This window comes from Taurulus bubalis, assembly GCF_910589615.1.
Source record: "Taurulus bubalis genome assembly, chromosome: 6".
Taxonomy (NCBI): domain Eukaryota; kingdom Metazoa; phylum Chordata; class Actinopteri; order Perciformes; family Cottidae; genus Taurulus; species Taurulus bubalis.
The window spans coordinates 7,553,194-7,581,122 of record NC_136594.1 but is presented as its reverse complement, the minus strand read 5'-3'; the positions used below and the strand labels follow the sequence as shown (position 1 = coordinate 7,581,122).

General features: G+C 44.3%; 1 protein-coding gene across 1 annotated transcript; it reads left to right on the top strand.

Annotated features, from left to right (window-relative positions):
* Positions 1-499: 499 nt before the first annotated feature.
* On the top strand, positions 500-27,929 carry dchs2 (dachsous cadherin-related 2; the record flags this gene model as incomplete). The annotated part of the gene is made up of 20 exons (XM_079219975.1): positions 500-2,230; positions 4,260-4,451; positions 4,611-4,842; positions 5,630-5,866; positions 7,877-8,902; positions 9,547-9,734; positions 10,150-10,249; positions 10,333-10,502; positions 12,092-12,935; positions 13,533-13,772; positions 16,700-16,834; positions 18,443-18,652; positions 19,162-20,022; positions 20,105-20,218; positions 20,906-21,117; positions 21,236-21,387; positions 22,337-22,467; positions 22,588-22,874; positions 23,576-23,717; positions 25,339-27,929. 20 exons carry the CDS (start codon positions 500-502, stop codon positions 27,927-27,929), a joined length of 9,795 nt encoding a protein of 3,264 aa, XP_079076101.1.

The following is a 27,929-nucleotide window of genomic DNA, read 5'->3' as shown; positions in this document are numbered from 1 at the left end:
ATCTTGATTTCCTCCACTTCCATGCACACCTGAGGATCTCCAACAGGTCAACCTCGAGCCACTATGGCACCTTTCAGCACGCGGCACTGGAGGTAATCCCTCAGGCTCATTAAATCTTAAGCAATCAGGGCCACAGATGGAGCCGATCAGCGCGGGGACGTGCCGCCTGCAGGAGGAGGTGTGTTCAGTGCGCACAGTTGGTGCTCTGTGGCCACTCCGTACCACGATGTGTGAAGAAGCAGCCCTGGGGATTTGCGCTGCTGGATGCGTGGATTTCTAGCCTCCAAAAATCACGCAATAAGCTGCAGGAATATTGTGATGGAGAATGACTGCTGGCTGTTTCCCGGCGCGCAAAAATGCACGGTGCGTTTACCTGTTTTTGTTTGGAGAAGTGCTCTGGAATGTGATTGAGGAGCCTGACTTTGACACGGAAATAATGTAGCTCAACTTCGACTCACATACTAAGAGGTCAACGGAGGCAATGTGGAAAAGGAGCAATATGGGTCGCCAAAGTGCCGCAACGTGGCTCCTTCGGACGCTCTTGCTGTCGCAGCTTTGCGCACAGGCGCTCGGACAGGTGTTCAACCTGACGCTGTCCATCAAAGAGGGTTTGCCCGCTAAAACCATCGTTGGAGATCTGGGAGCGGGGTTAAGCAGGCCAAGCACCGGATTCTTTATCTCGGAGAGCAGAGACTCTTACGTGTTCAGAGACTTGGAAATAGACGCAGACACGGGGATCATCTCCACCGCGCTGGTTCTGGACAGAGAGAGCAGAGATAAATACGAGTTTGTGGCAGCTACTCTGACAGGGGAGATGATACGAGTGAAACTAGAGGTGAAGGATGTGAACGACCATTCGCCAGTGTTTCCCTCGGAGGAGGTTGACTTGGAAATCTCCGAACTGAGCCCCTCGGGGAGTCGATTCCAGCTCGAGGGCGCTAAAGATGAAGATGAGGGTGAGTTTGGTACCCAGGGGTACAGGATCACGGAGAGTGAGATGGGGGAGTTATTCCACCTGGAGTATCGCAGTGGGTCTGAGGACCAACGGAGTCTGGATCTCATCCTCACAAGCAAACTAGACAGAGAAACTCAGGACTTCTACTCCCTCGCCATTGAGGCCTTCGACGGAGGCGTCCCAGCCAGGACGGGGACCCTTCGGGTGAACGTCCGCGTCCTGGATGAGAACGACAACCCCCCCGCGTTCAACCAGACTGAATACCACGCCTCGCTGCCCGAGGATGCTCCGGCCATGTCTGCCGTGTGCCGGGTCCACGCCACCGACCCTGACCTGGGCGACAACGGCCGGATCGCCTACGAGATCAACAGGCGGCAGAGCGACCCAAACGAGGTCTTCTCCATCGACGCGACCAGCGGGGTGGTGTATCTCAACAAGCCGCTCGACTACGAGACTCAGGCTTTTCACGAGCTGATCGTCAGCGCCAGAGACAACGGGGCTCAGCCGGAGTACAGCAGCACGTTTGTGGGCGTGAAGGTGCTCAACATCAACGACAACAGCCCCACCATCAGTGTGCTGTTTCTCAGCGAGGCGGGCGATGCGGTTGTGTCCGAGGCCGCGGGGGTCGGGGACTACGTTGCCCGGATTTCAGTGTCGGACCCGGATTTTAAGGAGCAGAGGGTCACCGTCACGCTCGAGGAGGACGATGGGAAGTTCACTCTGACCCAAACGGATGATTTCCTGTATGCGTTGTGTGTCAACGCAGAGCTAGACAGGGAAGAGCAGGATCTGTATGAGTTGAAGGTGCAAGCATCCGATTTTGGGAGCCCACCCCTGTACAGTGAGATGCTGCTCCTCCTGAGGGTCACCGACACCAACGATTGCCCCCCAGTGTTCGAGAAGGACGCGTACATCATCAGTGTGTCCGAGGACGCCCCTCAGGGGAGTTCCCTCATCCAGATGCGGACTCGAGACGACGATGAGGGCGTCAACTCGGATGTCAGGTACTCCATCCCCAAGTCCAGCCGGGACAGCCTGGTCAGCATCGACCCGGAGTCGGGCCTGGTCACCACAGCTGCAGCTCTGGACAGAGAGACGCAGGCGGAGGTTTGGTTCCTGGTGGTGGCGGCCGATGGAGGGGAACCGGCTCTGTCATCCACGGCCACGGTCACCGTGCTGGTGGAGGACGTCAACGACAACGAGCCTGTGTTCCAGCAGCAGCTGTACAACGTGTCCATACCCGAGCACAGTGACGTCGGGAGCTGCTTTTTACAAGTATGTTGGGGGATATTTAGCTTAAAGTGCACAAAAAATCATTTTCTCACTTACCCCCATGCAAATAGCAGAAATTTGCCTTCACACACCAGTACACTTTTCAAGTTTTTAGGTTCATTTTTAAGCAATTTATTCAATAGTATGTAGTCGAAAGCTGACAGGAAATGAAGATGGAAGTGAAGACTACTAGATCAAGTTTCATCCCATCCGGTTTAGGCCTCCAAGACGAGTGAAATGAAAGACTTGTTCAGACAAACAAGAGGAGTTGTTTTAGTTTATGTCAGCACAGGGATTAGAACAAGAGGTCTCTTAGTTTTACCTTTTTGACAAGGACGTAAGTAAGCATTGCTTTATTTTAAAGGATCATGTGGCAAAACTGCTGATCAACGACACACTTACTCACACTTTAAATTTGACAATTATACATCGACTAGTTTTACAAAAAGCTCAGGATTTGAGTGCAAACCAGAGCAATTAAAAATAGTCTCCAGTGTGATCATTCAACATCTTATTCTTGCCATCAAGGTTTTTACACTACAGACAAAAGTAGCCTTCAGTCTGACGACACAAAGACACAAAGACACCAGTGTTCGCCCTGAACACACACAACACAACAAACACACCCTTCCCAGTTCAGCACTGTGACTAATGGCAGTTGTGATGCCTGGTACCACTCCTGCTGAAGCCCATCACAGAAGATACATTGACCAATGTTGTTTCTGTAAACATAACAAACAGATTAAGTATTGACTGCATATATAGATACTTTTTTTTTCAATTTCTGAAAAACACATTTTGAAACTAGGGTCCTCTTTGTCAAAAACTACTCACGAAAACCAAAAACATATTCACTAAATACCGAAATATCAAAATATCAAATGTAGACTAAGAACACAAATGCAACTGGTTTCTTCTCAGCACTCAGAACAACATCACACACACAACTACGTTAACTGAAGATGCCATGAACTTTCTCTGATTTATAAGTGATCTAATTGATAACGGGTGTTTTCACAGGTGCATTCTGGGTGCAGGTGGCTGTTAATTGAGTGTGGTATCTCAGAAGTGTTTAGTTTAAAACAATGTGTCTAATGGAGATAAAAGTGTGTAGTTATTTGCAAAAAGTGTGTTTAGAATTATGTGGTAATGAGTTTGCGATACCAGTAATTGTTCAACAGAGTGAAAGCAACTCGGCCAGCTTTCATAATCAATTAAGATGATTTAGTTTCAGATTAAGACTATCCCAGAGATCAAGGTGATCTTTACCAACAGTCCAAAATACAAAGATGATAAACATAATACATTAGAATAGTTTTCTTGGCAGTGCTAAAGAGAAAGGAAGTTGATTGAAAAGCCAGTGTGTTAGTCAGACTATGACCCAAGTCTGTAAAACTCCCTCTGATCAGAGTTCAGAAACTCTGAGATGTTATTTATCTTTATGAAAGGCGAGACATGAAAGGATCCGAGGCATGACTTTTCCTCTGCAGTTTGTCCGCCGCTTCTTTTCCACTGAAGTGATCCTCATCCCCCTTTGATTATGATGATTGTTTTATGCTTTTATGATGTTGACCTTCTCTGAAAGAACAAGACACGTATTATGCTTCACGATTACAACAGAGGTTACACCTTAACATTGACAGATAACGCTGACTTCAGACGGCCCTTCTGCTTATAGCTTATAACAGATGTGTAGCGACAACGGCTACACAAGTGGCTTTAAAGACATGAAAATGGATTCATATAACATCAAGTATAAAAACACATAATACATAATTGTACATAAAAACATATAAAACATCATTGTACATACAAATGCATAATACAACATCATATATTACAACAGTGAGGCGTTTGAGGGCAGAATGTCTCTTTCCACTAGTTTTATTCAGTAAATCATTGAATGCAGTTCCAGCAAGAGGATGTTTGAGGGAAATCCATTGAGGATTATATAAGACTCCTTCTTCCTGATACTTGTATTTCTTCCTTAATGCGCCTCAGATGTTAATAACGGTGTTTTATCACTTTTTAGGTTGTGGCCACAGACGCAGACAGCCCCGAGTTCGGCACGCTGCTCTACTCTCTGTCCGACGGCTTTGACATGCAGGACAAACACCCGCTCTTCAAAATCCACCCCCGCACCGGAGAGCTGTGTGTCTCTCAGGACATCGACCGAGACTCGGGGCAGACGGTCCACGACGTTCTGATCAAGGCCGAAGATCCAGTGAGTGGACTTCATTTCGGAGCAATTAGCTTTCACATGCAGTTCTCTTCCTGAAGCATCATCATTTACCCCCTGCACTGTGATGGTGACGAGAACGGCAGCGTCGATTTTACTTTTCTCAAACAAAACTCTCTTCTTTCCTCACTCTTCCAACGCCAGGGAGGCCTGAGCGCTCAAACCTACGTGCACATAGAGGTGGAAGACCTGAACGATAACGCTCCAGTGTTCAACCCTGACGAGTACGCCATGAGCATCAGCAGCCACGCGCAGCCCGGCACGGAGATCCTCAACGTTATCGCCACCGACCGAGACGCTGGCAGCTTCGGACGGGTCACCTACGATGTCCTTCCCGGGGACATGTCCAGTTTGTTCACGCTGGATAAAGAAACAGGTGGGCAGCCATGAGAAAACACGGCCTTTTAGCATCTTTAGTGGTTTATAAGAATAAAACACAACAATAATAGAAAACACATTTACAAAACTGAAAAAGAACATCACAAAATAGCAAAGGCAGAGACAATAACTCTTTTTATTGACTAGCTGGGTTGCATGTTTTTGCCACAAAGATTTATTGAATTTGACTGGTCACAAAGATCCATTCAGCCGTCTTGCAGTAACTTATGTGACTGCAGTGCAGCATTCAGGGATAAACAACTACTTACGTTGTGTAAGTCCTCGTGATCGCCAGTGTCACTGCTCAGCAGGGGTTGACGCAGAAGGCCCAAAGCTTTATATCCCCATGTGGCCGAGAGTAGCGGAAGATTTCCACGCAGCCGCAATGTAATGCTGAATAAAGTATGACGATAAGACCAACATTTTCAACAGGTATCTTAACTAGACTATCTTTTTCTTTACCCTGCTGTTGTCTTTATTGTATGTAGCACTGTTCATGTGCTACCTACTTTTAAAAAAAAAAAAAAAAAAAAATATTTTTAATTGACAGGAAAAATCTGCAAATTCTTTCAAGTGAGAAAAATGCTTGAAAAATGATTGACATGATCAAATGACTGACATATGTTTGGGGTATTCAACTAATTTTAGCACTAATCTTAATGAAACTTGTACCTGGTTAGATAAAGGCAAATACAGAATAACAATGACTAGCCATTAAGTAGAGGAATGTATCGCCTTGTCTGAGCTTCACGACTAAAACATTGAACTTGTTTCTGTCCCTGCAGGAATGCTCCTGCTGACCTCCACTCTGACCCACCTGGGTGCAGCCAGTGTGAAGCTCTCAATAACGGCACAGGATGGGGAGGGCTTGACCTCAGTCAGGCCCGCAGAGGTCACCATCAATGTTTTACGCAGCGCTCAGGCTCCAGCTGTGTTCAAGAGGTCTCGCTACACCTTTACGGTGCCTGAGGACGCAGCGCCAGGGACTCCTGTGGGGACGGTGGAGGCCATAAACCCAGCGGGTGAGTGCATATGTGGACACGTTCTCGTTTTCTGGTCTGAGAACAGCTGGAGGTTGATGTTTTGAGACATTGGAATTTACCCTGACCGGTTTAAACAAAAATATTAAAATAAATAAGGTGATCTAAATGATTTAAAAGGCACATTTCTCAAATACAGGATGTTGCAGGAATGCATTAAAGCAGGATTTTGTCCTGACAGATCGTGACAAACACAATTGAGCGATCATTGTCATTGTTTAAATCTCCTTCCAGACATGAAGAAGCCAGCAGTGAAGAAGAGGTTTAATCTTTAATCCTCATTAGCCACATGCACAGTTGATAAAGGGTCAAAGACAACTCTACACTATATTTTATATCAGTATTCTGAGAGGTGAAAGATAATCATAAACTTACATATACACCTGGACTGGTGTAGAATGTATTGCTATTACAAATATGTTTATGAATGAATGAATATATACTTTATTAATCCCCAAGAGGAAATTTCGTAATATTTTGATTTTATCTGCAGCCCTATCATAATAGCATCTTATCTTTTTGATTTATTTTGATTATTTCTTTTTGATTATTTTTTGGAGGGATTTTATCTGCAGCCCTATCACAATAGCATTTGTTTAGCAAGAGTTTATTTGATGTATTTAAAGGTAAAAGTGAGTTTTACATAACAAATAGAGGAGATAAAGAAGTTTGCATTCTGCATAATATTTGATGTACCTCAAACTAGCTCCTCCAGGATGATCTCTTTATCGCCCCATAGTTATGTGTCACTAACTCCTCTTAGTCCCTCCAGCAGCTAAAGCGCTCCCTGACACTCAACAGTCATTTAAGGTTGTCTAATCAATTAACAGATTAACAGAAACAACAGATTTGGGCCTGTTTGACAGGGTCAGGGGCCCATAAGCTGTCTGTGTGTTTCAGTGTTTTGTTGGTTGCAATTGAAGAGCACCAAACACTTAGAGGGGATTAATGAGATCTCCTGAGCTGTAATTACTTATTGTTGCTTTATTGTGTGTGCTGTGTGTTCATGTTGGTGTTCTTCTGGGCATCTTTTCCCACATAAGACTGCAAATTAATATACTAATTTTAGGCAGTTTAGTTTAGTTTCTTTCTTAATCATTTTTTGTTCTCCTATTTTTCCTTTTATTTGGTTTTTTTGGTTTTCTTTGTCCTGCTTTTGGGATTTCTGTCTCTGACATTTCCACCTCTTCCCCAAAGCAAAGTAGCTGAATGTTGTTTGTGGTGTTCACAGCAAAAAATTACATTTAAAAAAGTCATCTATAAGCACTTTCCACAATAAATAATCAGCAAGACAACTATGAGCTGTTTTCAGCAGAACTACTTTCTACCAAAGAAATAGTGCCTCTGAAAACTGTTTACAGTTGGTCTGTGTATCACCGCGCTGTAATGGAGACACAAGCTCTTCCACAATTTAATCCGGCTCATTAATTCTAAACAGGCTTTAAGTGTATGGTATGTTCACACTGGAAAACTGACAAAATATATACTTATTTTTATCTATGTATGCATACGAAAGAATGCTTGTGTTTTGTGTAGGGCTGCAGATAAAATCAAAATGTTATCAAAATTGCAATATGGCCTAATGCAATTTTCAAATCACGGGAGGCAAAATGTGGTTTTAAATACCATTTTCAACTTAATATTGTTGTGCTGCAGAGACATGTTGACTCATATTCTATAGACTGAAAACATCTTTGATGGCACATTTTTATGTTAAAATTAGTCTTTGACAAAAACAAACAGTAAAGTATATTTTTGGTATACTAACTGCAAATTACTGTGTACTGTAAAGATTAATATGTAGAAGATACTGTTTTTTATCGTTGTGAAAAAGAACAAATGGACTGGAAATTTTCATAAACCCCCATTGTTTTGGGGAGGTAGAGATGTCAAAAAAGTCTGGACCATTTTTTTTTTACTTTAGCATTTAGTAGAACAGGCCCTTTACTGTTTTGATGCTCATCTATTAATAAAAACGCTTCGCCTTCACAGACTCAGAATCAGTGTCCTACCGGATCTCCTCTGGAGACCCTCAGGGTTTGTTCTCCGTTCACCCGAAGTCCGGCCTGATCAGCAACGTCCACCCTCTGGACCACGAGTCCCAGCCGTACGCCCTGCTGATGCTTCAGTCCTTCACGGACACCTCTCCGGTGTACAGCACCACACAGGTCAACATCACCATTGCCGACATTAACGACAACGCTCCGGTTTTCCCCAAACCGGGCGACACCATCACAGTGTCCCAAAACACACTCCCGGGCACAGTGTTGTTCATCGCTCACGCGCACGACTATGACAGCGGTGCCAACGGGCGGGTGCAGTATCACCTGAAAAGTACCAGAAGTGGGATGTTTGTCGTTGACCGCGACCTCGGGACGGTCACGTTGATCCAGAGTTTACAGGCGGGTCATCAGCAGAGGTACAGCCTAGAGATCGTGGCTAAAGATGAAGGGGAACTCTCCCTGAGCTCCACACTGACCCTCACGGTCAACGTGGACCGCACCGCCGCTGAAGACAGCCTGGCCTTCGAGACGCTGGTCTACCAGGTGGAGATCGGTGAGGGCTACAGGAAGGATTCCAGGGTCATCCAGGTGAGGGCGCACCGCAGCCGGGGAGCTCACATGTCCAACTCGGGCCTCAGCTACTCCCTGGAGACGGAGGCCGGATTTCCTCCTGCTCCGTTTCGGATTCACCCAAACACCGGATGGTTGTTCCTCTCCCACAATCTGGACTTTGAGACAGAATCCACGTTTCGTTTCCGCGTGTTGGCCGCGGCCGGGGAGGCCCCGCTGGCGAACATGACGGCGACCGCCACGGTGATCGTGCTGGTGCTGGACATCAACGACAACCCGCCGGTGTTCAGCAGCGAGGTCTACTACTTCACCGTGTCAGAGGGGGCGTCGCCTCAAGGCCTGGTGGGAACGGTCAAGGCCGTGGATAAGGATTCTGGGAAAAACGCCCAGCTGTCCTACATCCTGCTCACCGACGGGAAGTTCTTTCGCATTAACGCGAAAACAGGTAAAAACACATTGGTAACGCTTGCTATGGCACCCATGTCTACAATGTGTGTTATTAACTGCTTATATGCCTGTGTAATCATAGTTATAAGCAATCATTATTATTCACAATGCGTTATACAAAAAGCATCGTAAGAAATATCATAATACTGAGCTGGTCATTCACAAACATTTTTATAATTTCTAATGCATTATTATGTGATTAGAAGTTACTCTTAGTGGTCGTCAAGTTAAAATATATCATTACATCTATGAAAGAATAACACAAAAGGTTGTGAAGTAATATTTTACTTAAAGCGATTTAGAGTAACTTATAATCGCATAATGCATTATTAATAGTGAAACAGTGGAAACTATAATACACTGTGATCATTGGGGAAAACAATGTCAGTATTGATATTTAACCGTTATAAGTTATTATGAAAGGCTTTATAATGTGCTATGATTATTGTTATAAAGCATTATTGATATGTATGAGTGCTTATAACTTTGATTATACAGTGATATGAAGATTATAACGTATTATAAGTATCTTTAGGATGTATAAAGCATAACCAAGGAGTCACATCGATAGCGCCACCTTGAGGTCGCATTGGGCTTTACTGAGCGTCCTCACCTTTTTGTCCCTTCTCTCTACCCTTCCAGGTGAGATTATCAACTGGGTGGCTTTGGACCGGGAGCAGCACGGCCAGCACAGTCTGAAGGTGATGGTTACGGACCAGGGCCACCCTCGTCTCAATGCCACCGCCACCGCTCACATCCTGGTCACGGACATCAACGACAACACGCCCCAGTTCACACACCTGCCTGCCAGCAAGGAGCTTAACGTGCAGGTAATCGTGTTAGAATCTCACCTGGATGTTGAACTACAAGAGTGTGTGTGGTCCTGGTAGACGGACAGACCTTTGATGGTGGTAAGAAAGATTATTTTGATAGAATATAGAGTGTGTACTTTTTTTCTTCTATTAGTTTTATTCTGATGAAAATGACCTTGAGATGAGTTTCCCCTTTTTTGTAAGAGTGGATCACTGAACATCAATCACTCTTGATTTGTGATGTGTTCCGGTCACCTTTTCACCTTAATGACTTGTCTGCAGCATTAACAATTATATTTTCATCCGGTGAGATTATAGTAATGTAAAACTTTTTTTTTTTTAAATACATCAGCAGACATGCAGATATGCATCTTTAAAGTGTGCCATGTGGCTGACATGTGGTTACATATCCAGTATATTCCACCTATTGCAGATATGGGCCGGTCTCCCAGCTGGCTCCTTGGTGACCAACATGTTTGCCAAAGATTTAGACGCAGGAGAAAATGGAACAGTCACACTGACTATGGTTACAGGTGAGTTACACACACTGTGCATGTTCCCTGTTCCCGTGTTATGGATGAGTTCCTGGGTAGCACCGTCTTGTGTTTTCTCTCAGCTGAGTTACAGGTTGAGGGTTTTGGACACTTTGAGATTGACAGTGAAAGCGGAGACATCCGAACAACGGAGCTGTTCACCGAGAACACCGAGCCGCTCTACACCCTTAAAGTAACGGCCAAGGACAGCGGAGTCCCACCTCTGGAGGACACTGCAGTCATTCATGTCCAGGTACGGTTATCGCTCCACTTCGTACCACGACTACTGGAGGGAGTCTGCATGTACTGATTCTGACTCAGAAATTAGCCGTGTGAGTTTCTATGGAATTGTAATTGTTGTACAACATTGAAAAACGTCAGTGTTTTCCAATTCGACAAACATATAGTTTATTACTATGTATTTATTTCAAAACACTTTGCCTTTGTTATTATTGTTATTATTTCAGCATTATCCGACGAGTGTCACAAGCAAAAACATCAGTTTCTTCCTGCATGAGGGTTAAAGTTAATTTGAGCACTGTGTCATTAAATCTGTAATAAACATTGTGTCTTGGTCCGGCGCCTATTCAGGCACTTTGAACATTACGATGGAAGTATATGACGGCCACTCCCATGCTCACTTAGGTTTCATAAATTGTAGCAATTTTTTGGTTGACATCATTTGTTACACAGATTTGGTGCGAAATGTAACCATTTTTGACCACTCTAGAATTGATCAAAATGTGAAGTGACTCCAAAATACCACATTAAGACACTAAGATCTTGAGGAACACCATAGAAAGAGTCATACTGTGATTTGTTATCTAGATACTTTTGACTTTTGGAGAATTCTGCAAGAATTACGCTTTTCGACAGTTTGATGGCGAGCACTTCTGTTCGGGAAACTTCTCAGAAACCCGTTTATTGTCAGTACAGCGAAGGAAGCCATATATCGTCTGAAAGCCCAAGGTATCTAATCTGTGGTTGTAAAAGTTCGTGAAGCTGTGATTATGCTCAAGGTCACCGCAGGTCATTTTATACAGTGACGACTCACGATGGGAAATGGTCACTATGGGGTTCCATGCTCTGACCTCAGGATTCTATGATCTGACCTCAGGGTTCCATGCTCTGACCTTTGGGATCTATACTCTGACCTCAGTGTTCTATGCTCTGACCTCAGGGTTCTATGATCTGACCTCAGGGTTCCATGCTCTGACCTTAGGGATCTATACTCTGACCTCAGTGTTCTATGCTCTGACCTCAGGGTTCCATGCTCTGACCTCAGGGTTCCATGCTCTGACCTTAGGGTTCTATACTCTGACCTCAGTGTTCTATGCTCTGACCTCAGGGTTCTATGCTCTGACCTCAGGGTTCCATGCTCTGACCTTAGGGTTCTATACTCTGACCTCAGTGTTCTATGCTCTGACCTCAGTGTTCTATGCTCTGACCTCAGTGTTCTATGCTCTGACCTCAGGGTTCTATTCTCTGACCTCAGGGTTCCATGCTCTGACCTTAGGGTTCTATTCTCTGACCTCAGGGTTCCATGCTCTGACCTTAGGGTTCTATACTCTGACCTCAGGGGTATTCAACTAAATTTCAGCGAGTTCTAGTTAGAGAGAATTTCCTCATGCAAAGGTCCGGAACATCACAATAATGTCCAATTTGCATATGCTATATGATTTTGTGCCATATGTATTGAAGTAGCCAACAGTTCTATTAACGTATGTAACGAGATTTTTTTTCATGGCAGTTTTTTTGTTCCTACCTTCTAATTCTTCCCAGTGTTTTGGCTTGTTATGTCACATTTTTGCCGTGAGTTTTTAAACTGTATTTCCCCTGCAGGTCCATGGGTTGGAGGCTCTGTACGGCCACGCCGAACACCAAACTATGAGGCGTTTCACGGTGAAAGAGGACACTGAGCCTGCGACCGTCATCGGCTCTGCCGCTGTTTCATATCAAGGGAGAGTCCACTATTCCATCTCCGAGGGCGACGGGAGCGTTCACTTCGGCATCGACGGCTCCTCTGGGGACATTTACATCAACCAGCCGCTGGACTACGAGTCGGCCATGCAGTACCTCCTCATGGTGCAAGCTGAAGACGTTGCTCTCTCTCCCGGGGCCAACATGTCTGTGCTGGTCAGTGTGATCGTGGAGGACGTCAACGACCACACGCCCTGGTTTCCTGACAAACTGGTGACGTTCGGCCTGTGGGAGGACGCCGCGGTCGGATCGCTGGCGTTCGCTTTTCATGCCAGGGACGCCGATGGGACTTTTCCTAACAGCGACCTCCGCTACTCCCTGACTTTGGACCCTGAATTGAGCAGGCCTTCCTCACGCTTCCCGTTTCAGATCAACCCTCACACGGGGAGCCTGACCATAACGGCGCCGCTAGACCGCGAGACCAACCCCAGCTTCGCCTTCACTGTGACGGCCACAGACCAGGCGAAGAGGAAGGCCGAGCGGAGACGGGCGTCGGTGACGGCACAGGTGTTCCTGCTGGATGTGAACGATAACAGGCCGGTGTTCATATCGGCGGACGCGGTCCAGGTGATGGAGGATGCAGAAGTGGGGAGTCTGCTGCATCATTTTGTGGCCATAGATGGAGATCTCGGGGAAAACAGGGTGGTCTCATACGTCATTATCGCTGGAAACAAGGACGGATTCTTCACACTGGCAGAGAAAACAGGTACGATTCTTATTTTATTTAGAGATACACTGGGCGGATATATCAGAAGATGTTAGCTCACTACTGTTATATTTGTGTTGCTGTGTCAATAGATCAGACAAAAGACATTTTTGTGCAGGATATTTTGAAGCATTGTTTCCATTTTACTGTTTTTCATCCACAGCACCGACAAGTTTAACTGTGAAATGTCTCAGTCTGTAGATATTGTGGGTACAGGTTCTTTAGAAGTACCTTATGAATAATGTTTGTTTATGTGATGTGCTTGTAAAACAAGATCATATTAGATATATATCGTTACATTTAAATATTAATATTGGTATTTGCCTCCACTATTGGTTGGACATTTTTAATTTGAATACTTTTCCTGCAGTACAAACATATTCTGATTGGTCAAAGGATTGAAGCGCCTGAAAACTTGATTTAAAATCTTAAATGTTTGCCTATTCTCATGTGGAAGTTAACGTGTGTCACCAAATAATTGTTACTGAAAAATCGGTATGTTGTATTGTTTTGTTGCATGTCACTCTAGAAAGTTTAAAGCACGATTACCAGACGTCATCATCATATTCAGAGTTCATCTCCCTCCGTCTTCCACAGGCCTCTTGCTCCTGTCGGCCCCTCTGGACTACGAGACGCAGCGCTTCCACCGCCTGACCGTCCGTGCGGTGGACCGCGGCCGGCCCTCGCTCTCCTCCACCCAGACTCTGACGGTGGAGGTGGGGGATGTGAACGACCAGACGCCGGTCTTCAGTCAGAGCGTCTACAACGCCAGTGTGGCGGAGAACAGAGACCCCGGAGAACCAGTGATCCGGGTCTCTGCCGCTGACGATGATTCAGGTGATAATTATCAGATTATTAGGAATTATCAGCATGTTTGGTGTTAATTCTGTGTTTTTGAGTTAATGTTATCATATAGAAGTAAAACAATGGGAGAAAATAATTCGGTTGAATTTTAACACAATACAAAATAATCACTAGTCGCAGCCCTGGATTAAATGTTAATAATAATAATTCATCTACAGTTTATAATTTAAATAAATGTAATAATCGTTTTGGATTGAAAAATGCCCATCACAATTTCCAAAGGCCCAAGATGATGATCCAGATGTGTTTGGCCCAACCAACATTTAAAGACATAAGACATTAAGTTTATCACATTAATTAATTTAATTTAATATTTATTATTTATATCACCAAATCCTTACAACATTGTTTGCAAGCCATCTAAGAGAAATAAGGTTTTTATTCACTTAAAAAAAATCACACTTGCATATCTAGTTTTTTTTATGTAGTGTTTACAAATATACACACTGCCTATGTTTGGCTAGACATACATTCTGAGGGAGCATGCTATTTTATTTTAAGTATGAGAAAATAAAGAATGATCTGAATGCACTCTGAACCGGGACGACCCAACAACACCTCAGCTCCCATTGATGGAGATTGGTTTTAAAAAAAAACTACAATTTATAAGAAAATCACTGGACTTCCTTAAAATCTTGGTTATGTTTTATGAGGAAACTGTTAGACAAGCTGCGATTTCCATCCCTTAGCCTTCAAGTCCAGCCTGAAATCCTTCTGTGGAGTGCAGATGGCAGTTTGCCTCTAAGGAGCCTAGATGGCAGCACTAGCTTGTCTCCTTGAGGCCGAACAGCCTCAAACCATGCACAGACTCAAAATGCATAAAACCAAACAGTGACACATGAATATAACAATGAACACATAAAAAAGGGTCTAAGCTAAAAAGATACTGGTGTATTTGATCAACAATAATGAAGACATGAATAGTAGTTTGTTTTTTCTGTAGCATTTAAAAATGTAAATATTACTAAATGTACTAAATGGCAAAAAGAGGAAATTCCCCTTCAACATGTCTCTGTTTTAAGCGCTACTAGTTTGTTTTTATTGCCTTTAAAGCAAAGTACCCCACATGACAAATGCAGTGGCGCAGCAGCTCACTGTGTGAGCTGCTGCCGTGTTTTCTTTAAACTTGTGCAGTGAATCAAGGTCGTCTGTTTTGTTTCACTCCATTAGCGGTTTAATTGGAACCAACCCCTGCCCCCGTTTTCTTCCTCTTCATATACTATATGTTCACTGTGCATCCCAGTCAATCTCATTCATCTAACCCCATAATCATATTAACAAATCTACACATCAGTCCTGTTTATTTAACCACGTCGTGCTCAGGAGGGGTTCCACCTCATCTCGTCGTGTTACGAGTCCCTTTAAACACTGAAGGTGGACGGCATGTGGCAGGAGCATCTGCACGGGAGGTTTTGATGTGAACTGGGGGTGAGAATTGTCCAAGAACAGCAAGCACACAGCTCCTCTGGGAGATTTGAGAGGTCCTCTCTCATGATGATTTCCATAATCCAAGCCATCTGTGCCAATAGGCGCCGTGTTTTCATCTGTCTCCTCAAATCGCCTCGTCTGGCGGCTCAGCCCGCTCTCCCAGCAGTCTTATTTGATTATCATTTCTGCTGCTTTTTCCCCCCTACCAACGCTCCCCAAAGATGACCATTGTTTTGTGCTCGTGTCGGCCCCGGTATCGAGTTTCCATGTGTTGAAGTCAGTCAGAGGAGAAGTAGAATATCAACGAGTGAGACAGCTAACCTCGGGGTTCCACTTTTGTTCAGACGTTCTGAGGGATTTTTAAAGAATAGCTGTGTTGTCCTCCGGGTCAAAATTGTATTAAAAATGCAACCCATATCTTAGGAAAAGAGAAAATATCAAATACCATTCAAACGTTTCAATCCGGTTACAGAACAATTGTCAGCAATGTTGGTTTACTCAAATTACAAAAAACACATTTCTCACTTTAGTTCTGGAAAAAACAACAACCATCAAACATATTTATCCACAGAGCGAGCAGCAGTTTTCATAGAGACTTGTTTCTTTGTGAGAAAATACTTCCACTGAAAACTGATCTCAGTGAGGAGAAGTCGGCCTTAATGACTGCATGATGCAGGGTTTTTTTTCATCACACCAGCTCTCATATTGTCTTTTTCCCCCTGAACACTGCATCCATTCATTGTCCAGTCCAGGTAAACGGAGGACAGTTTCAGGGCCGGTCTGCTGCAGCAAAGGGCTCCCAGATTACGGTTTTCCTCCGCTGTCCGTTTTTTTTAAAGGTGATTCTGTGATTTACTAAACCCTGTGGTCCTGTTTTCAATATGGCATCTGTTAATAATGCCTGTCTGAAAAGGAAGCCATAAACATCAACTCACCTGATGAGGTGCTGAACTCAACCTCAGGACTGATGTGAATGCTGAGATTGAAAGAAAATATGATTATAGAAGTAGTTTTATCTTGTTTTATAGAAGGAAAAAAAAGCTAATTTATGTAATTATTGACTTCTTTTCAGGTCTTATTCATGACAAAGACAGTATTTCATGTCTAATCCAGCATGGAAGAATGATAACTGAAATAACTTTCAGCTTTCTATACAGAGCCATATGTTAATTATACAGCCTGGAAAATGAGGTATTTTTGGATGATATTTTAGCTTGAGAGATTTATAAAAGAGTTCCTGGTGTCTGTCACACGAGGACATTTCTCTCTAAGTGTTTTTGCACATGCCGGGCACCATGTGGTACAGAACACTTAAATAAATAAATCTAAATCAATAACCATAATAATAATCATTTTGGAACCGTAATTATACATTTTGGGTTTCGCTTATTTTAGTAGTTTCCCACACATTTTATGAAATTTTGTTTTGAAGCCTGTAAACAAGCGTTAACCTTCCCGTGTTCCTCCCCCAGAGGAGAACGCCGTGGTGTGGTACAGCCTGCTGCCCGGCGCCGGCTACGAGCTCTTCAGCATCAACCCGTACACCGGTCTGATCACCACCACCTCCTACCTGGACCGAGAGCAGCAGCATCACTTCACTCTCAGAGGTACAACGCAAACCCGTTACACCTGAGAGACACACAAGAGCGGATTAGAAATAGAGCCTTGAAACACACTCTGGCCCTTGGCGAGCAGTTTGAAGTGATGGTGTTTGTCTCTTCACTTTGAGGGTGTGTTACTTGTAATTTAATAAAACCCTGCCCCTTCAGAAACCCTGTTGAAGAGACAGTCAAGAAGACATTGAGGTAACAGCTTTAAATGTAAAGATCACTACGCTTCATGGGAAATGAGCAGTGGCGCTACATCACACACCAAATGAATGAGTTTGCTAATGAGCGCCATTTCGATCTCCATGGATAACGATGCAATGCGCCGTTAGCCTGATTCCGCTCAGATTGATCACGTCGTACGTTTCCTTCGCTGAGCATCATTTTGCAATGTCCAGATGGGAAAAGAAGAGTTTTTACTTACTTTTAAGTCAGGTGCCGATGGGTAAATAATCCAACTCTTCATAATCTCCAGATGGACACAGGTTTAGAGATTAAGTTGATGTAGGTTTAACGTTTGTATTGACCAGCTAGACCTACAGTACATTACCAAGGAATGTGATATGGATTTCTTGAATGAAAAATGTTTTTTAATGAAAATCTTCTCCAGTGTAAAGCTCAGCCCCAACCAACTGCTTGAAGGCCTGTGATTCTAAGGGTTGTAGAAATATCAAAAAGAAATGTAAAGCTGCCACATACAGTTTACAGTTTCAAACGGACACATTTCTCTCGCTCTCTGTTTCTCATTCTCTACCTTCTCTCTTGGTGTGCTTCACAGCCAAAGTCATAAAGAATTCAGTCTTTTGTTTGACGGCAACATAATTCAGCCGATTGATTTATGTTGAGGAAACGGTCGACTTTTAAGGGGCTGAGGTACAGTATGTCTAACCTCCACTGACTGCTCCCTGTGCCTTTTGAAGTGTTTGCTTTCACTCTCCCGTGGGCAGACACAGCTATTACATTCAAACTACTCCGCCCTGTTTAATGATAAACTGCTTTCAGATGTTTTATCATAATATTAGCACAGTCAGCAGTCTGATGAACAATTAAAGTTAATAACAGAAAAGCGTAAAGGTCTTGAAGTTGTGCCAGAATCACGCAGGGCTTATTGGGAAATATTGAAATATGTGGGGACAATTTGCTCTGCCGACAGATGAATTTGGAAAGAAATACAAATTATTTTCAGCACGTATTAAAAGCTGTAGCAGTATATGTAATGTTGACCGGAGCATTGTTTTTTTAATTATTATACTTAATCCCCAAAGGACGTTATTGACCCCCTGAATTTACTTGTAGCACCATCATCAGGTCAAATAAGTGAATGCCTCAAATACTTAAGCTTTTGAGGTATTTGGTCATATGTTTTTTATTTTTTTATGTTAAACATTAGACCCTTTAAGCGTCTGCATGTCAACAAAGTAAAGTAAGTAAAACATTTTAAAAAGTACGTCTTTGTGGCCCAGAGGTGAAAAAACTATATATATTGTGATTTCCAATGCCCTTGGTTCAATTATTGACTTCCCATGACGATCAAAATTAGATAAAATTCCACACAGAGATGTCTGCAGTGAGCGTAAGGTGTGACTTCCTCTTGGTTCATGTCTGCAGTCCAGGCTCGTGACAGCAGCTCGCGGCCTCTGTCGGGTACGGCCACAGTGCTCTGCTCTGTGCTGGACGACAACGACAACCCTCCGGAGTTCATGCAGTCCTCCTTCCAGATCAGCCTGCCAGAAAACCTTCCTCCAGGGGTGGTCCACACCGCTCAGGCCTCGGATCCAGACCACGGAGAGAATGGAACTATACACTACTCCATTTTAGGTAGGGAGCCCGGAGAGTGCTCTGTATATCAAGCTGTTTGGGGTCATGGTTTGGTAGTTTGGGCTGTCATTTCTATTGGTAATAAAATTGTTCTCACCAAGTTAATAACTCATTGGCATTATGAAAAAGAGGTCCAAAAGGGGAACGAAACTAAGCGATCATGCAGGTTTTTAAGCAAATGCTGAGGTAATTCAAACTCATTTAGGAGAGAAAATGGAGGTAAATCATAAAACGTCACAAACTGTCCATTGTAAACATATATTACAGTTAACAGAATAACTTACCGGCTCAACTTTGAGCAATCATGCTATCAATTATTGTACTTGCAAAGTTTGTCTGCGCAATGAGGCATTACTTGCGACATTTTAGGTGGTTTAGATTATTTTGCTCAACTATTGTCTGTTTTCCAACAACAACGTTAAGATCTCAGTAATTCATTTGGTGAGTTAAATGTTTCAATAATGGGGAAAAAATTAACCAGGAACTTCCTTTTTAATTTCTGTCTTTAGATGAGGACTACAGGGGTCGCTTCACCATCAACAGCCACACTGGTGCCGTCGGCACCACACAAGTCCTGGACCGCGAGGAAAGGCAGAATTACACACTCACCATACAGGCCCGTGACTATGGCCCCACCCCGCTCAGCTCCTCCACCCAACTCCAGCTGGTGCTGCTGGACCAGAACGATAACGCTCCCTCCTTCGCCCGTAAGAGCTACCACGCCTCCGCCAGCGAGGGCCTACCTGCGGGAGCGGAGGTCCTGCGCGTTAGCGCCTTTGATCCTGACGAGGGCTCCAACGGGGACCTGACCTACTCTCTGACAGAGGACAGCAGCCAGGGGGCCTTCTCGGTGGACGCTTTCACGGGAGTGATCCGCACCACGAGGTCTCTGGACCGAGAGAGCCGGGCGCAGTACACCCTCAGAGCCGTGGCCGCCGACGGCTGCACCCAAGGGCCACTGAGCTCTGTGGCGTCGCTGACCATACAGGTGGAGGACGTGAACGACAACGTGCCGGCATGCGAGCAGAATCCCCTCAACGCGTGGGTTTCCATGAGGACTCTACCCAACCAGATAGTGACCACGGTGGCGGCGACCGACACCGACCAGGGTGACAATGGGACTGTGCGGTTTACGTTGTCTGACGAGGAAAACCTGTTCGACATCAACGCCGAGTCGGGAGAGATTTCACTGAGGAGACGAGTGAGAGCAGGTTTCTCTGGGAGGAAACTGCAGGTTGTGGTTTCAGACAAAGGACAACCTGTCTTAACCTCCACCTGTCTGGTTTTCATCCATCTGAAGGGAGAGCACGAAGGACTACAGTTCACACACAAAGTGTACAACGCTACCGCCAAGGAGAACAGCAGAGCTGGTAGGTTTTCCCACCTCTTTTTCTATCTGTTTCGATGCCGTTAAAAACCTCTCATCGACCATTTCACTGTCTCTTCGTCAAGGCACTTGGATTGCCAAAGTGGAGGCCAGTGACCAAACCAACAGCAGACAAAGGATCACCTACACCATATTTAGTGGCAATGAGAATCATGTTTTCTCCATCAACCGTCACACGGGTAAGAAACCAAACCAAAACATTGCTTTTCTTGCTTTTTTCTTGCTGCTCCCATCCAAAGTCGTTGCTGGAGTTCACTGGTTATGATTAGCAGATGGGATTCTTGTTATGTATTTACAGGAAACTCATGCATGCTTTCATCAATTGAATTATGCTAATAGCACAAATGCTCATTCACTCATCCATTTTATTTTCCACAAATGCATCCAAAAAATAACTTTGGATTTCCAGTCATCGCAATTGTTTTGTGTTTCACCAAAAAGAGCGTCTAATCCGACCATTTTGGGCTTTTGTTGTTTTCTGTGGTTCTTTTCTAAATGTCAGCAAATCTGCTTCATCTGGTTCCTCAAGAATTATGATTGTTGCCTGCCTGATTTTATCATATTCTACCCCATGTTTCCATAAAGTAATGAGGTGGTCACAGTTACAATTAAATACACATTCATATACCGACATCGGAATAAATACTTTTTTAGGATTGCCACAAAGACTTGAACCTAAAAGTGCTTCTATCAACACCTTTTTTCAATAGATGAAAAGTGATGTTTGTCTTTCCATTACAGTGACTTCCTTTTTCCCGAATATAATTTAGAAAAACAAAAACTTGAATAGGCTATTCTAGTCTCTAATGTTGTGTTTGCACAGTTTTCGGCATACGGTGCCTTTTATATATTTCCCTCTCATACAGGTGAGATCCGTGTGCAGAAAGATAACTCTCTGGACTATGAGGTGAGCCCTGACATCCAACTGGTGGTGCTGGCCGACAACGGGCTGCAGACGGCTCACTGCCGGGTCTCCATCAGCCTGCTGGACATGAACGACAACGCGCCAGTGTTTGAACACAGCAACTACAGAACAGCTGTTTGGGAGGGGCAAGCGCACAACACCTACATCATGCAGGTAGACACTATGAGTAGTTATGCCCTCTTTGCCATTGGAAATACCGTGTGGGTATATCACATATTCAGTTCTGATCAGATTGTATTAATAACCATCACTTATCACGTATTTTCTGCAGGTGTTTGCGTCTGATGCCGACAGCGGGATGAACGGGCAGATTGAGTACTCCATCGTGTCCGGTAACCCCAACGACGCCTTCGTCGTAGACTCTGTTCGTGGGATCCTTGCCACCAAAGTCTTACTGGACCGAGAGATCACTCCCTCATACAAGTACGCCAACCTCGTGTATTAAAAAGTATTATGGAAGCATTTCTAGAATGTAGGATGAGCCCACAGTATATCTGTAAGTTTCTACTCGGAGAGTCCTCTCATAGCTAGCCTCTACGTTTCCCAAGTTATCAGTATTCTATCGGATATTATCAACAAGCCATTTAACAACAGTTACTTTGTTTCAGCAAACAACTTCCCATGAGTCTTTGCCATTGGCTCAGTGTCAAACCCCTGTGGAAGTTGTAGTTGTCGAGCGCAAACAAAATAATTGTTGTTTGTTAGGAGATGGAAGTATAAATGGGAAGTCATTAAATGTATGTGGTTGCAGTGGGAGGGCCGTTCTGGCTCTGCGGGCAGATCGCAGATGCCTGCAGCATTATTATGTTTGAAGAGTCATTGTTGCAATCAAGATCTACAGGGATCTTCCAAGCTCATGCATGGTTTACTCGTTTAATAATTGAAACATGTCGACTGTGATGAGTGAGAGGAAATTATCTTGTTTCGGCAAATTTGATGAATTGGGCCCCTGATTCTGATCCAGTTATTTTATTATGACAGTGCACTGTCAAAATCTATTTTAATAGAAAGCTCTCTAATTGGATTTTTTTTTTACATTTTTATAAAGTAGTTCAAAGTAATTCAGTGCAAGGGTCAAACATCTGTGCAAGTGAAATAATTATTTTTCTTGATTGTTTTATTTTTTTTATTTACTCTCTTGTGTCTCTTGTGTGCACTGCTGCTGTAATCCTGCAATTTCCCCACTGCGGGACTAATAAAGGATTATCTTATCTTATCTTATTACTGCTTTTAGAATATAAAGAAAAAGTACAAATATTTAAAATATCAGCTTTATTCTATTATTGGGACTCTATATTTTATACAGTTCCAGCCCAGCATAATACAATGGTACTCCCTCCATAATATGCATCATGTGTTTCCTGCCTTACAGGCTGGTTCTGCAGGCAGCAGACAGGGGGAACCCTCCTCTCAGCAGCACCGCCACCTTCAGGGTCCAAGTGGTGGACGTCAATGACAACAGCCCTGCCATCCCCCCTATGGAGCCTGTGGTTATAGCAGAGAGTAAGACACTCTGCTGCTCTCTAACTGCTTGCAATGATAAACACTCATTAAGATATAAACACTGTCTATGTTCTTTATCTATTTGTGGACTTATTTCGATGTTTTCTGTTTTTGCTTCAGACCTGCCTGCAGGTTACATGGTCACCCAGGTGACTGCGAATGACGTAGACCTAAGCTCAACCATCACCTACAGCTTTTCAGACAACAGTAGCACCAACTTTCCCTTTGCTATTGACCGATACACCGGTGTGGTCACCCTGACTCGAGCCCTGGACTATGAGGAGCAGACAGAGTACACGTTGACGGTCTGGGCGTCTGATTCCCTCCACCAGACGACCGGAGAGGTTAAAGTTGAAGTGCTTGACGTCAATGACAACGCCCCGGTCTTCACCAAGGTCTCCTACCAGGTACAGATGAGATATTTATCAATCAAAGGGTTCAAGGATGACAGGTTGGTGTCAACAAGCCATAAAATAAGATGATGCAGGAAATACAGCATGTCTTGTCAGGATTTATACATTGTAAATGACATTGTTTATTAATGTTTATTATTAAAGTGATTAATCTGTTGGGTTGACGAGTTGTAAAAGTCGTTGTGCTCCAGTGATTTGGTCAGTCATTTCCGTAATGTTGGAGAATGCACAAAAGGCAGATTTAGAAAAGAATAGTCCAAATTGAAGCAGAACAGGTTGACAGATCCTGACTTTTAGTCCCTAGTATGGGTCAATCTACAGAAACACTGGATGATACAGTTCACATCATGGAAACTTAGTAAATCATTTTGAGCAAGTCAGAAGTTTTTAATTGCTAATGTATGAATTTTGTTGCAGTAATGTTGTTCAGTTTAAGAGTAGGACTATACATTTGAGGAGGCCATGAAATAAAGTGTTAACTAAAGACAAATTCTGCTGTAGAGATTTTTCAAACTTGGCAACCAAAATGTTGGTACTTTATAAAGTTATAAAGCATTAATACATGTGAATTAACCATATAAAAAAAGTGGTAGCTGACTGGATATATAGATATTCCTTTATTAGATATCCGTTAATGTAGATCATACATTGTGATCTTACTGCAGGTGTGACTCATTATTTGTTCACTCTTCAAGGTTGAGTTGTCGGAGTTGGTTTCAGCGGACACGTTGGTTTTGTCTGTGTCCGCTACCGACAGTGACTCTGGACTCAACGGAAAGATCGCCTACCGACTGCTTTCATCTCCTCTACAGGGCTTTTACATTAAGCCGGACAACGGTAAGAACAGCTTTTCTGATGGAAAAGACATCCTGCAATAGCTCTGATGAATGTCTCATTGACAGTTGAACCTCACTGTATGTATATCGAGTATATTTATAGATAGAAAAGTTAGAGGTTAAGAAGTCAGCGGAGGGAAAATGATCCAAGATGTATTGCAGTTCTTCTGTAAAATACATTACCCCAAGCTTTACAGGTTTTATGACTTATGACTGTCTGTTGGTCTGATTTTCATATTCATTCCTCCTATTCTCTACATTAAAATCAGTTTTTCTGGCATAGTTAAAGGGGCACATGCCAAAGAAAAGGGCACAGGGAAAGACTTTGCCTCATTCTGAGCAGCATACAGTATCAGGGGTTACTGAACGTTGTCATTCTGCCAGCAGCACTATATTTCTCCAGTGTTTATATTTCGCTAGTCTTGGATATGCGAGTGGGTTTCTTGGACGGGGGGAGAGAGAAGCAGCAGAGAAGGCAATTAGAAAGCATTGAGATAAAGTGCTTCAGAGGAGCCATGCCTATCCTATTATCGCCCTTTTAAAAATGTCTAAACCAAAGAAAGAAGATAAATCGCGGAGAGCTGAAATGGAACCACCCCTCCTCAGTTCTGGCCAGTCTTTCCCACTCAAGTGTGATTTATGGGCTTCTGTCATGTTTGAACTCCAAAGTTTAATATCAAAGAAATGTTTTTTTGTCCGTATTTTCGCCGTGAGGAGCACAAATGGAAAGTGAAAATTGCATTTCAATGTTGACCAAAGCTGTCTAAATCAAGAACTTTAATATGGTGCTTTTGTGGTGCGGTGTCTCTCAGTGTTTCCAAACCCATTTGTTTCACAGACAATGAATGGCGCTGCTTTAGTGTAGAGCCTCAGAATTAATAAAGTTACCCTGTGGAAAAGTTTAAGTGGCATTGAAGTAGAACAATGAATTGAATGGACAAACACTGTATTGTCATCCAAGAAGAACAATTGCTATTACAGTCTGCATATGGAATTAATTAAAGAATAGTCACACAGGAAATTATGTTGCATTGCGGTATCTAATGGCATAATTTAGATTTAACTGCCAGTATATTGTCATATAAACGGACATGTTTTATAGTTACTTTTTTCTGAAAAGAAACTAACTAATCCAGAAACAATCACTGTATTTGTTTAACCATCTGTTAAATCAATCGAAAACACTTTTATAGTTTTACATTGGTGAGACCAGATGTTGGAGTTTTTCTAAAGAGTTTTATTGTAAAACAAAATCAACATTGTTTGAATGAGTGCTTGATGTCTCGCCAATATAATGGTTTGATAAAATTGAAACAGATTTTAGTATCCTACCCGACTGCTTTTTTTTTACATCCAAATCAAATCTGCCAACTCCTATGAAATGTAACTTTAGTTTGGCATGGTGGAGCATTCATTGTGCCAGCTAGATGCTCCACTCCGGTCGTAAAACAACAGGAATTAGCTAAAATAATCCCAATAGAACTGAGGCGTCAACAGTCCGTGGGTTTTGTCACTATCAGCAACTTTAACACTGTCATTGGATCCTTTTTATACTATAAAAAATGGTTTAGGGCGGCTTTGGAAAAAATGATTCACTCAATAACACATGATTTGTCTTGTAGGGTCTGTTTTTACCAATAAGCCCTTGAAGGCCATCACAAACAGCAACCTGATCCATCTTCTGGTCGAGGCCCGAGACGAAGGTGAACCTGTGCAGTCTACTGTCACCGCCATAGACGTGCTGATTCTGGACACCAACGACCATGAGCCTTTGTTCCATCAGGACATCTACACACTCACCGTCCCAGAGGACACGCCCACGGACACCACCCTGCTGACGCTGTCTGCAGAGGACCAGGACTGGAGCCCTGAAAACACCCACTTGGACTACAGCATCCTCAAAGGAAATGAGGAAAGGCGATTTTGTCTGGAAGTAAAAATGGTTCAGGTTGAGAATCAGATGAGAAATGTAGGAAAACTTGTTCTGTGCAACCCTTTAGACCGTGAGACCACGGAGAGCTATGCGCTAACAGTGAGCGTGTCTGATCGAGGAATGCCTCCACTGAACAGCTCTGCTGTTGTAATGGTTACTGTGACAGACTGCAATGACAACGCCCCCGTCTTTTCCAGCACAGGATACCATGCTCAGGTGAGTGAAAACAGCCATGTCGGTACCAGGCTGGTCCAGGTCAGCGCTCAGGACCCCGACCTGGGAATTAACGGCCTGTTGCGTTACGACATTATCTCAGGGAACGGCAAAGGTCACCTTAAGCTCAACCGCCAATCTGGCCTTCTGGTGGTCAACCACTCACTTGACTATGAGGAAGACTCAAAGTACACCCTCACCATCCGAGCATCTGATGGTGTCGAATCATCTGAACAACGCAAAGTGTCTTTTACGGTGGTCTTCGTCACGGTGTTGGATGAAAATGACAACACGCCATACTTCATGTTCCCCACCGTTAACTGTTCGGTGCTGGAGAACCTCCCGGCGTTTACCCACACCTGTTCTGTCCATGCTGTCGACAACGACTTAGGCCTCTACGGCCAGCTCTCTTACTCTATTGTGTCCTCCTGCTTCATGGACTACGGCAGTGGCAACCCTGAGAAGAAGGAGGCCTTTGCCATCGACCCCTTAACAGGCGACATTCACACCAGGCAGACCTTTGATTACGAACGCGAGAGTGAGTACTGCTTTGTAGTGGAGGCTAGGGACAAAGGTGACAAAGCAGCTACAGTGAGAGTGCAGGTGACCATCAAGGGAGCAGATGAGTTCAGCCCCGTCTTCACCCAAAAGCAGTACCATTTCCTCCTGCCGGAAAACGCCAAACCTGGAGAGACAGTTGGTTACGTGATGGCAATGGACCACGATGGAGGGGTGGATGGGCTGGTGGAGTACTCCCTTGTAAGGTCATCGCCGTTCTTCTCAATAAACAAAACAATTGGCGCCATTTTCGTGTCAGGTCCTGTATATCGCAGAAGAGGCAGCCATGCCGGTGAGGACATGGTGGAGCTGGTCGTGTCTGCAGGTAGTCCCAGATTGGCCTCCAGGACAACCGCCTGCCTAGTTTTCGTCAATATCTCCAGCTCAGCTGAAGCGCTCACCGGAGTGCCTCTTGATCCGCACATGCTCAGTTTGAGCGTCTCACTAATCATGTTCCTCCTCGTCCTCCTCATTTTTGTGGGCTTGGTTCTCAGGTACAAGATCAAGGAAGCGGCAATCAAAAAGGCTGCTGCGATCGCCGCAAACTTGAACCACGATACAGACTCGTTCGATAGATCTGGTAGCCAAAGTGCAATCTCTCTGCAGGAGATGAAACAGCCCCCCATCTTGGTGACCAACAGGGATTCATTGAACACATACAACCCGTCAGACTCGAGCGGCCGTGGGTCAGCAGAAGGTGAGACTGCTGAGGACCAGGAGATTAAGTGGATTAATCAGTACCCCTGCCGTAAAAGAGACCAATCTCAAGGCAACCAGGCCACCGAGCTCCCAGACTCTGCTTTACCTGGGGATGATATCTCCTGCCACTCTATAGATGTAGGGCCAGAGCACATTTTATCCGTCAAAAAACGTTTAGTCACAGGGATGGCCAGCACAGAAAGTCTCCATCACTTCAAAGAGGAGGGAGGCGGCGAGGGGCTACTTCCTGCAATACTTCGGGTGAGGGATTTGGAAGAGAGCATGAGGACAAATGGGTACGCTCCCCTCTCGGAAGCCCACGCCTCTGCAGATTCTCTCTCTTCGCTAATGTGTCTTGAGGAGCAGATGCATGGCAGCTACAGCTGGGACTATGTTTTGGACTGGGAGCCAAGCTTCCAGCCTCTGGCCTCGGTTTTCGCCGATATCGGGATGCTCCCTGACGAGGAGCTTCAAGGCGGCCGCGAGGACTTGGCGGCCGTCATGTACCCACCGCCTCTCATCACAGGAGTAGCTCAGCCTGGCATTAGGACTGTGCCTCCTCGAAAACTGGGGCGCATGCCGAGTCTGAGAAGGAAGCCATCTTACCCCAAATATGCATATTCCCCCTTAGCCAGGAACACAGGACTTACCCCTTCTGCCATGACGCCCACTTTCTCCCCATCGCTGACTTCTCTCACCATTAGGACCCCCAGTGCCTCACCAGTTGTCTCTGAGACCGGGGTGGGGGGTATCAGACTTGACTCAGGACCCCTTACTGCAAGCCTATTAGAGGCAGAGATCCAGGTATAG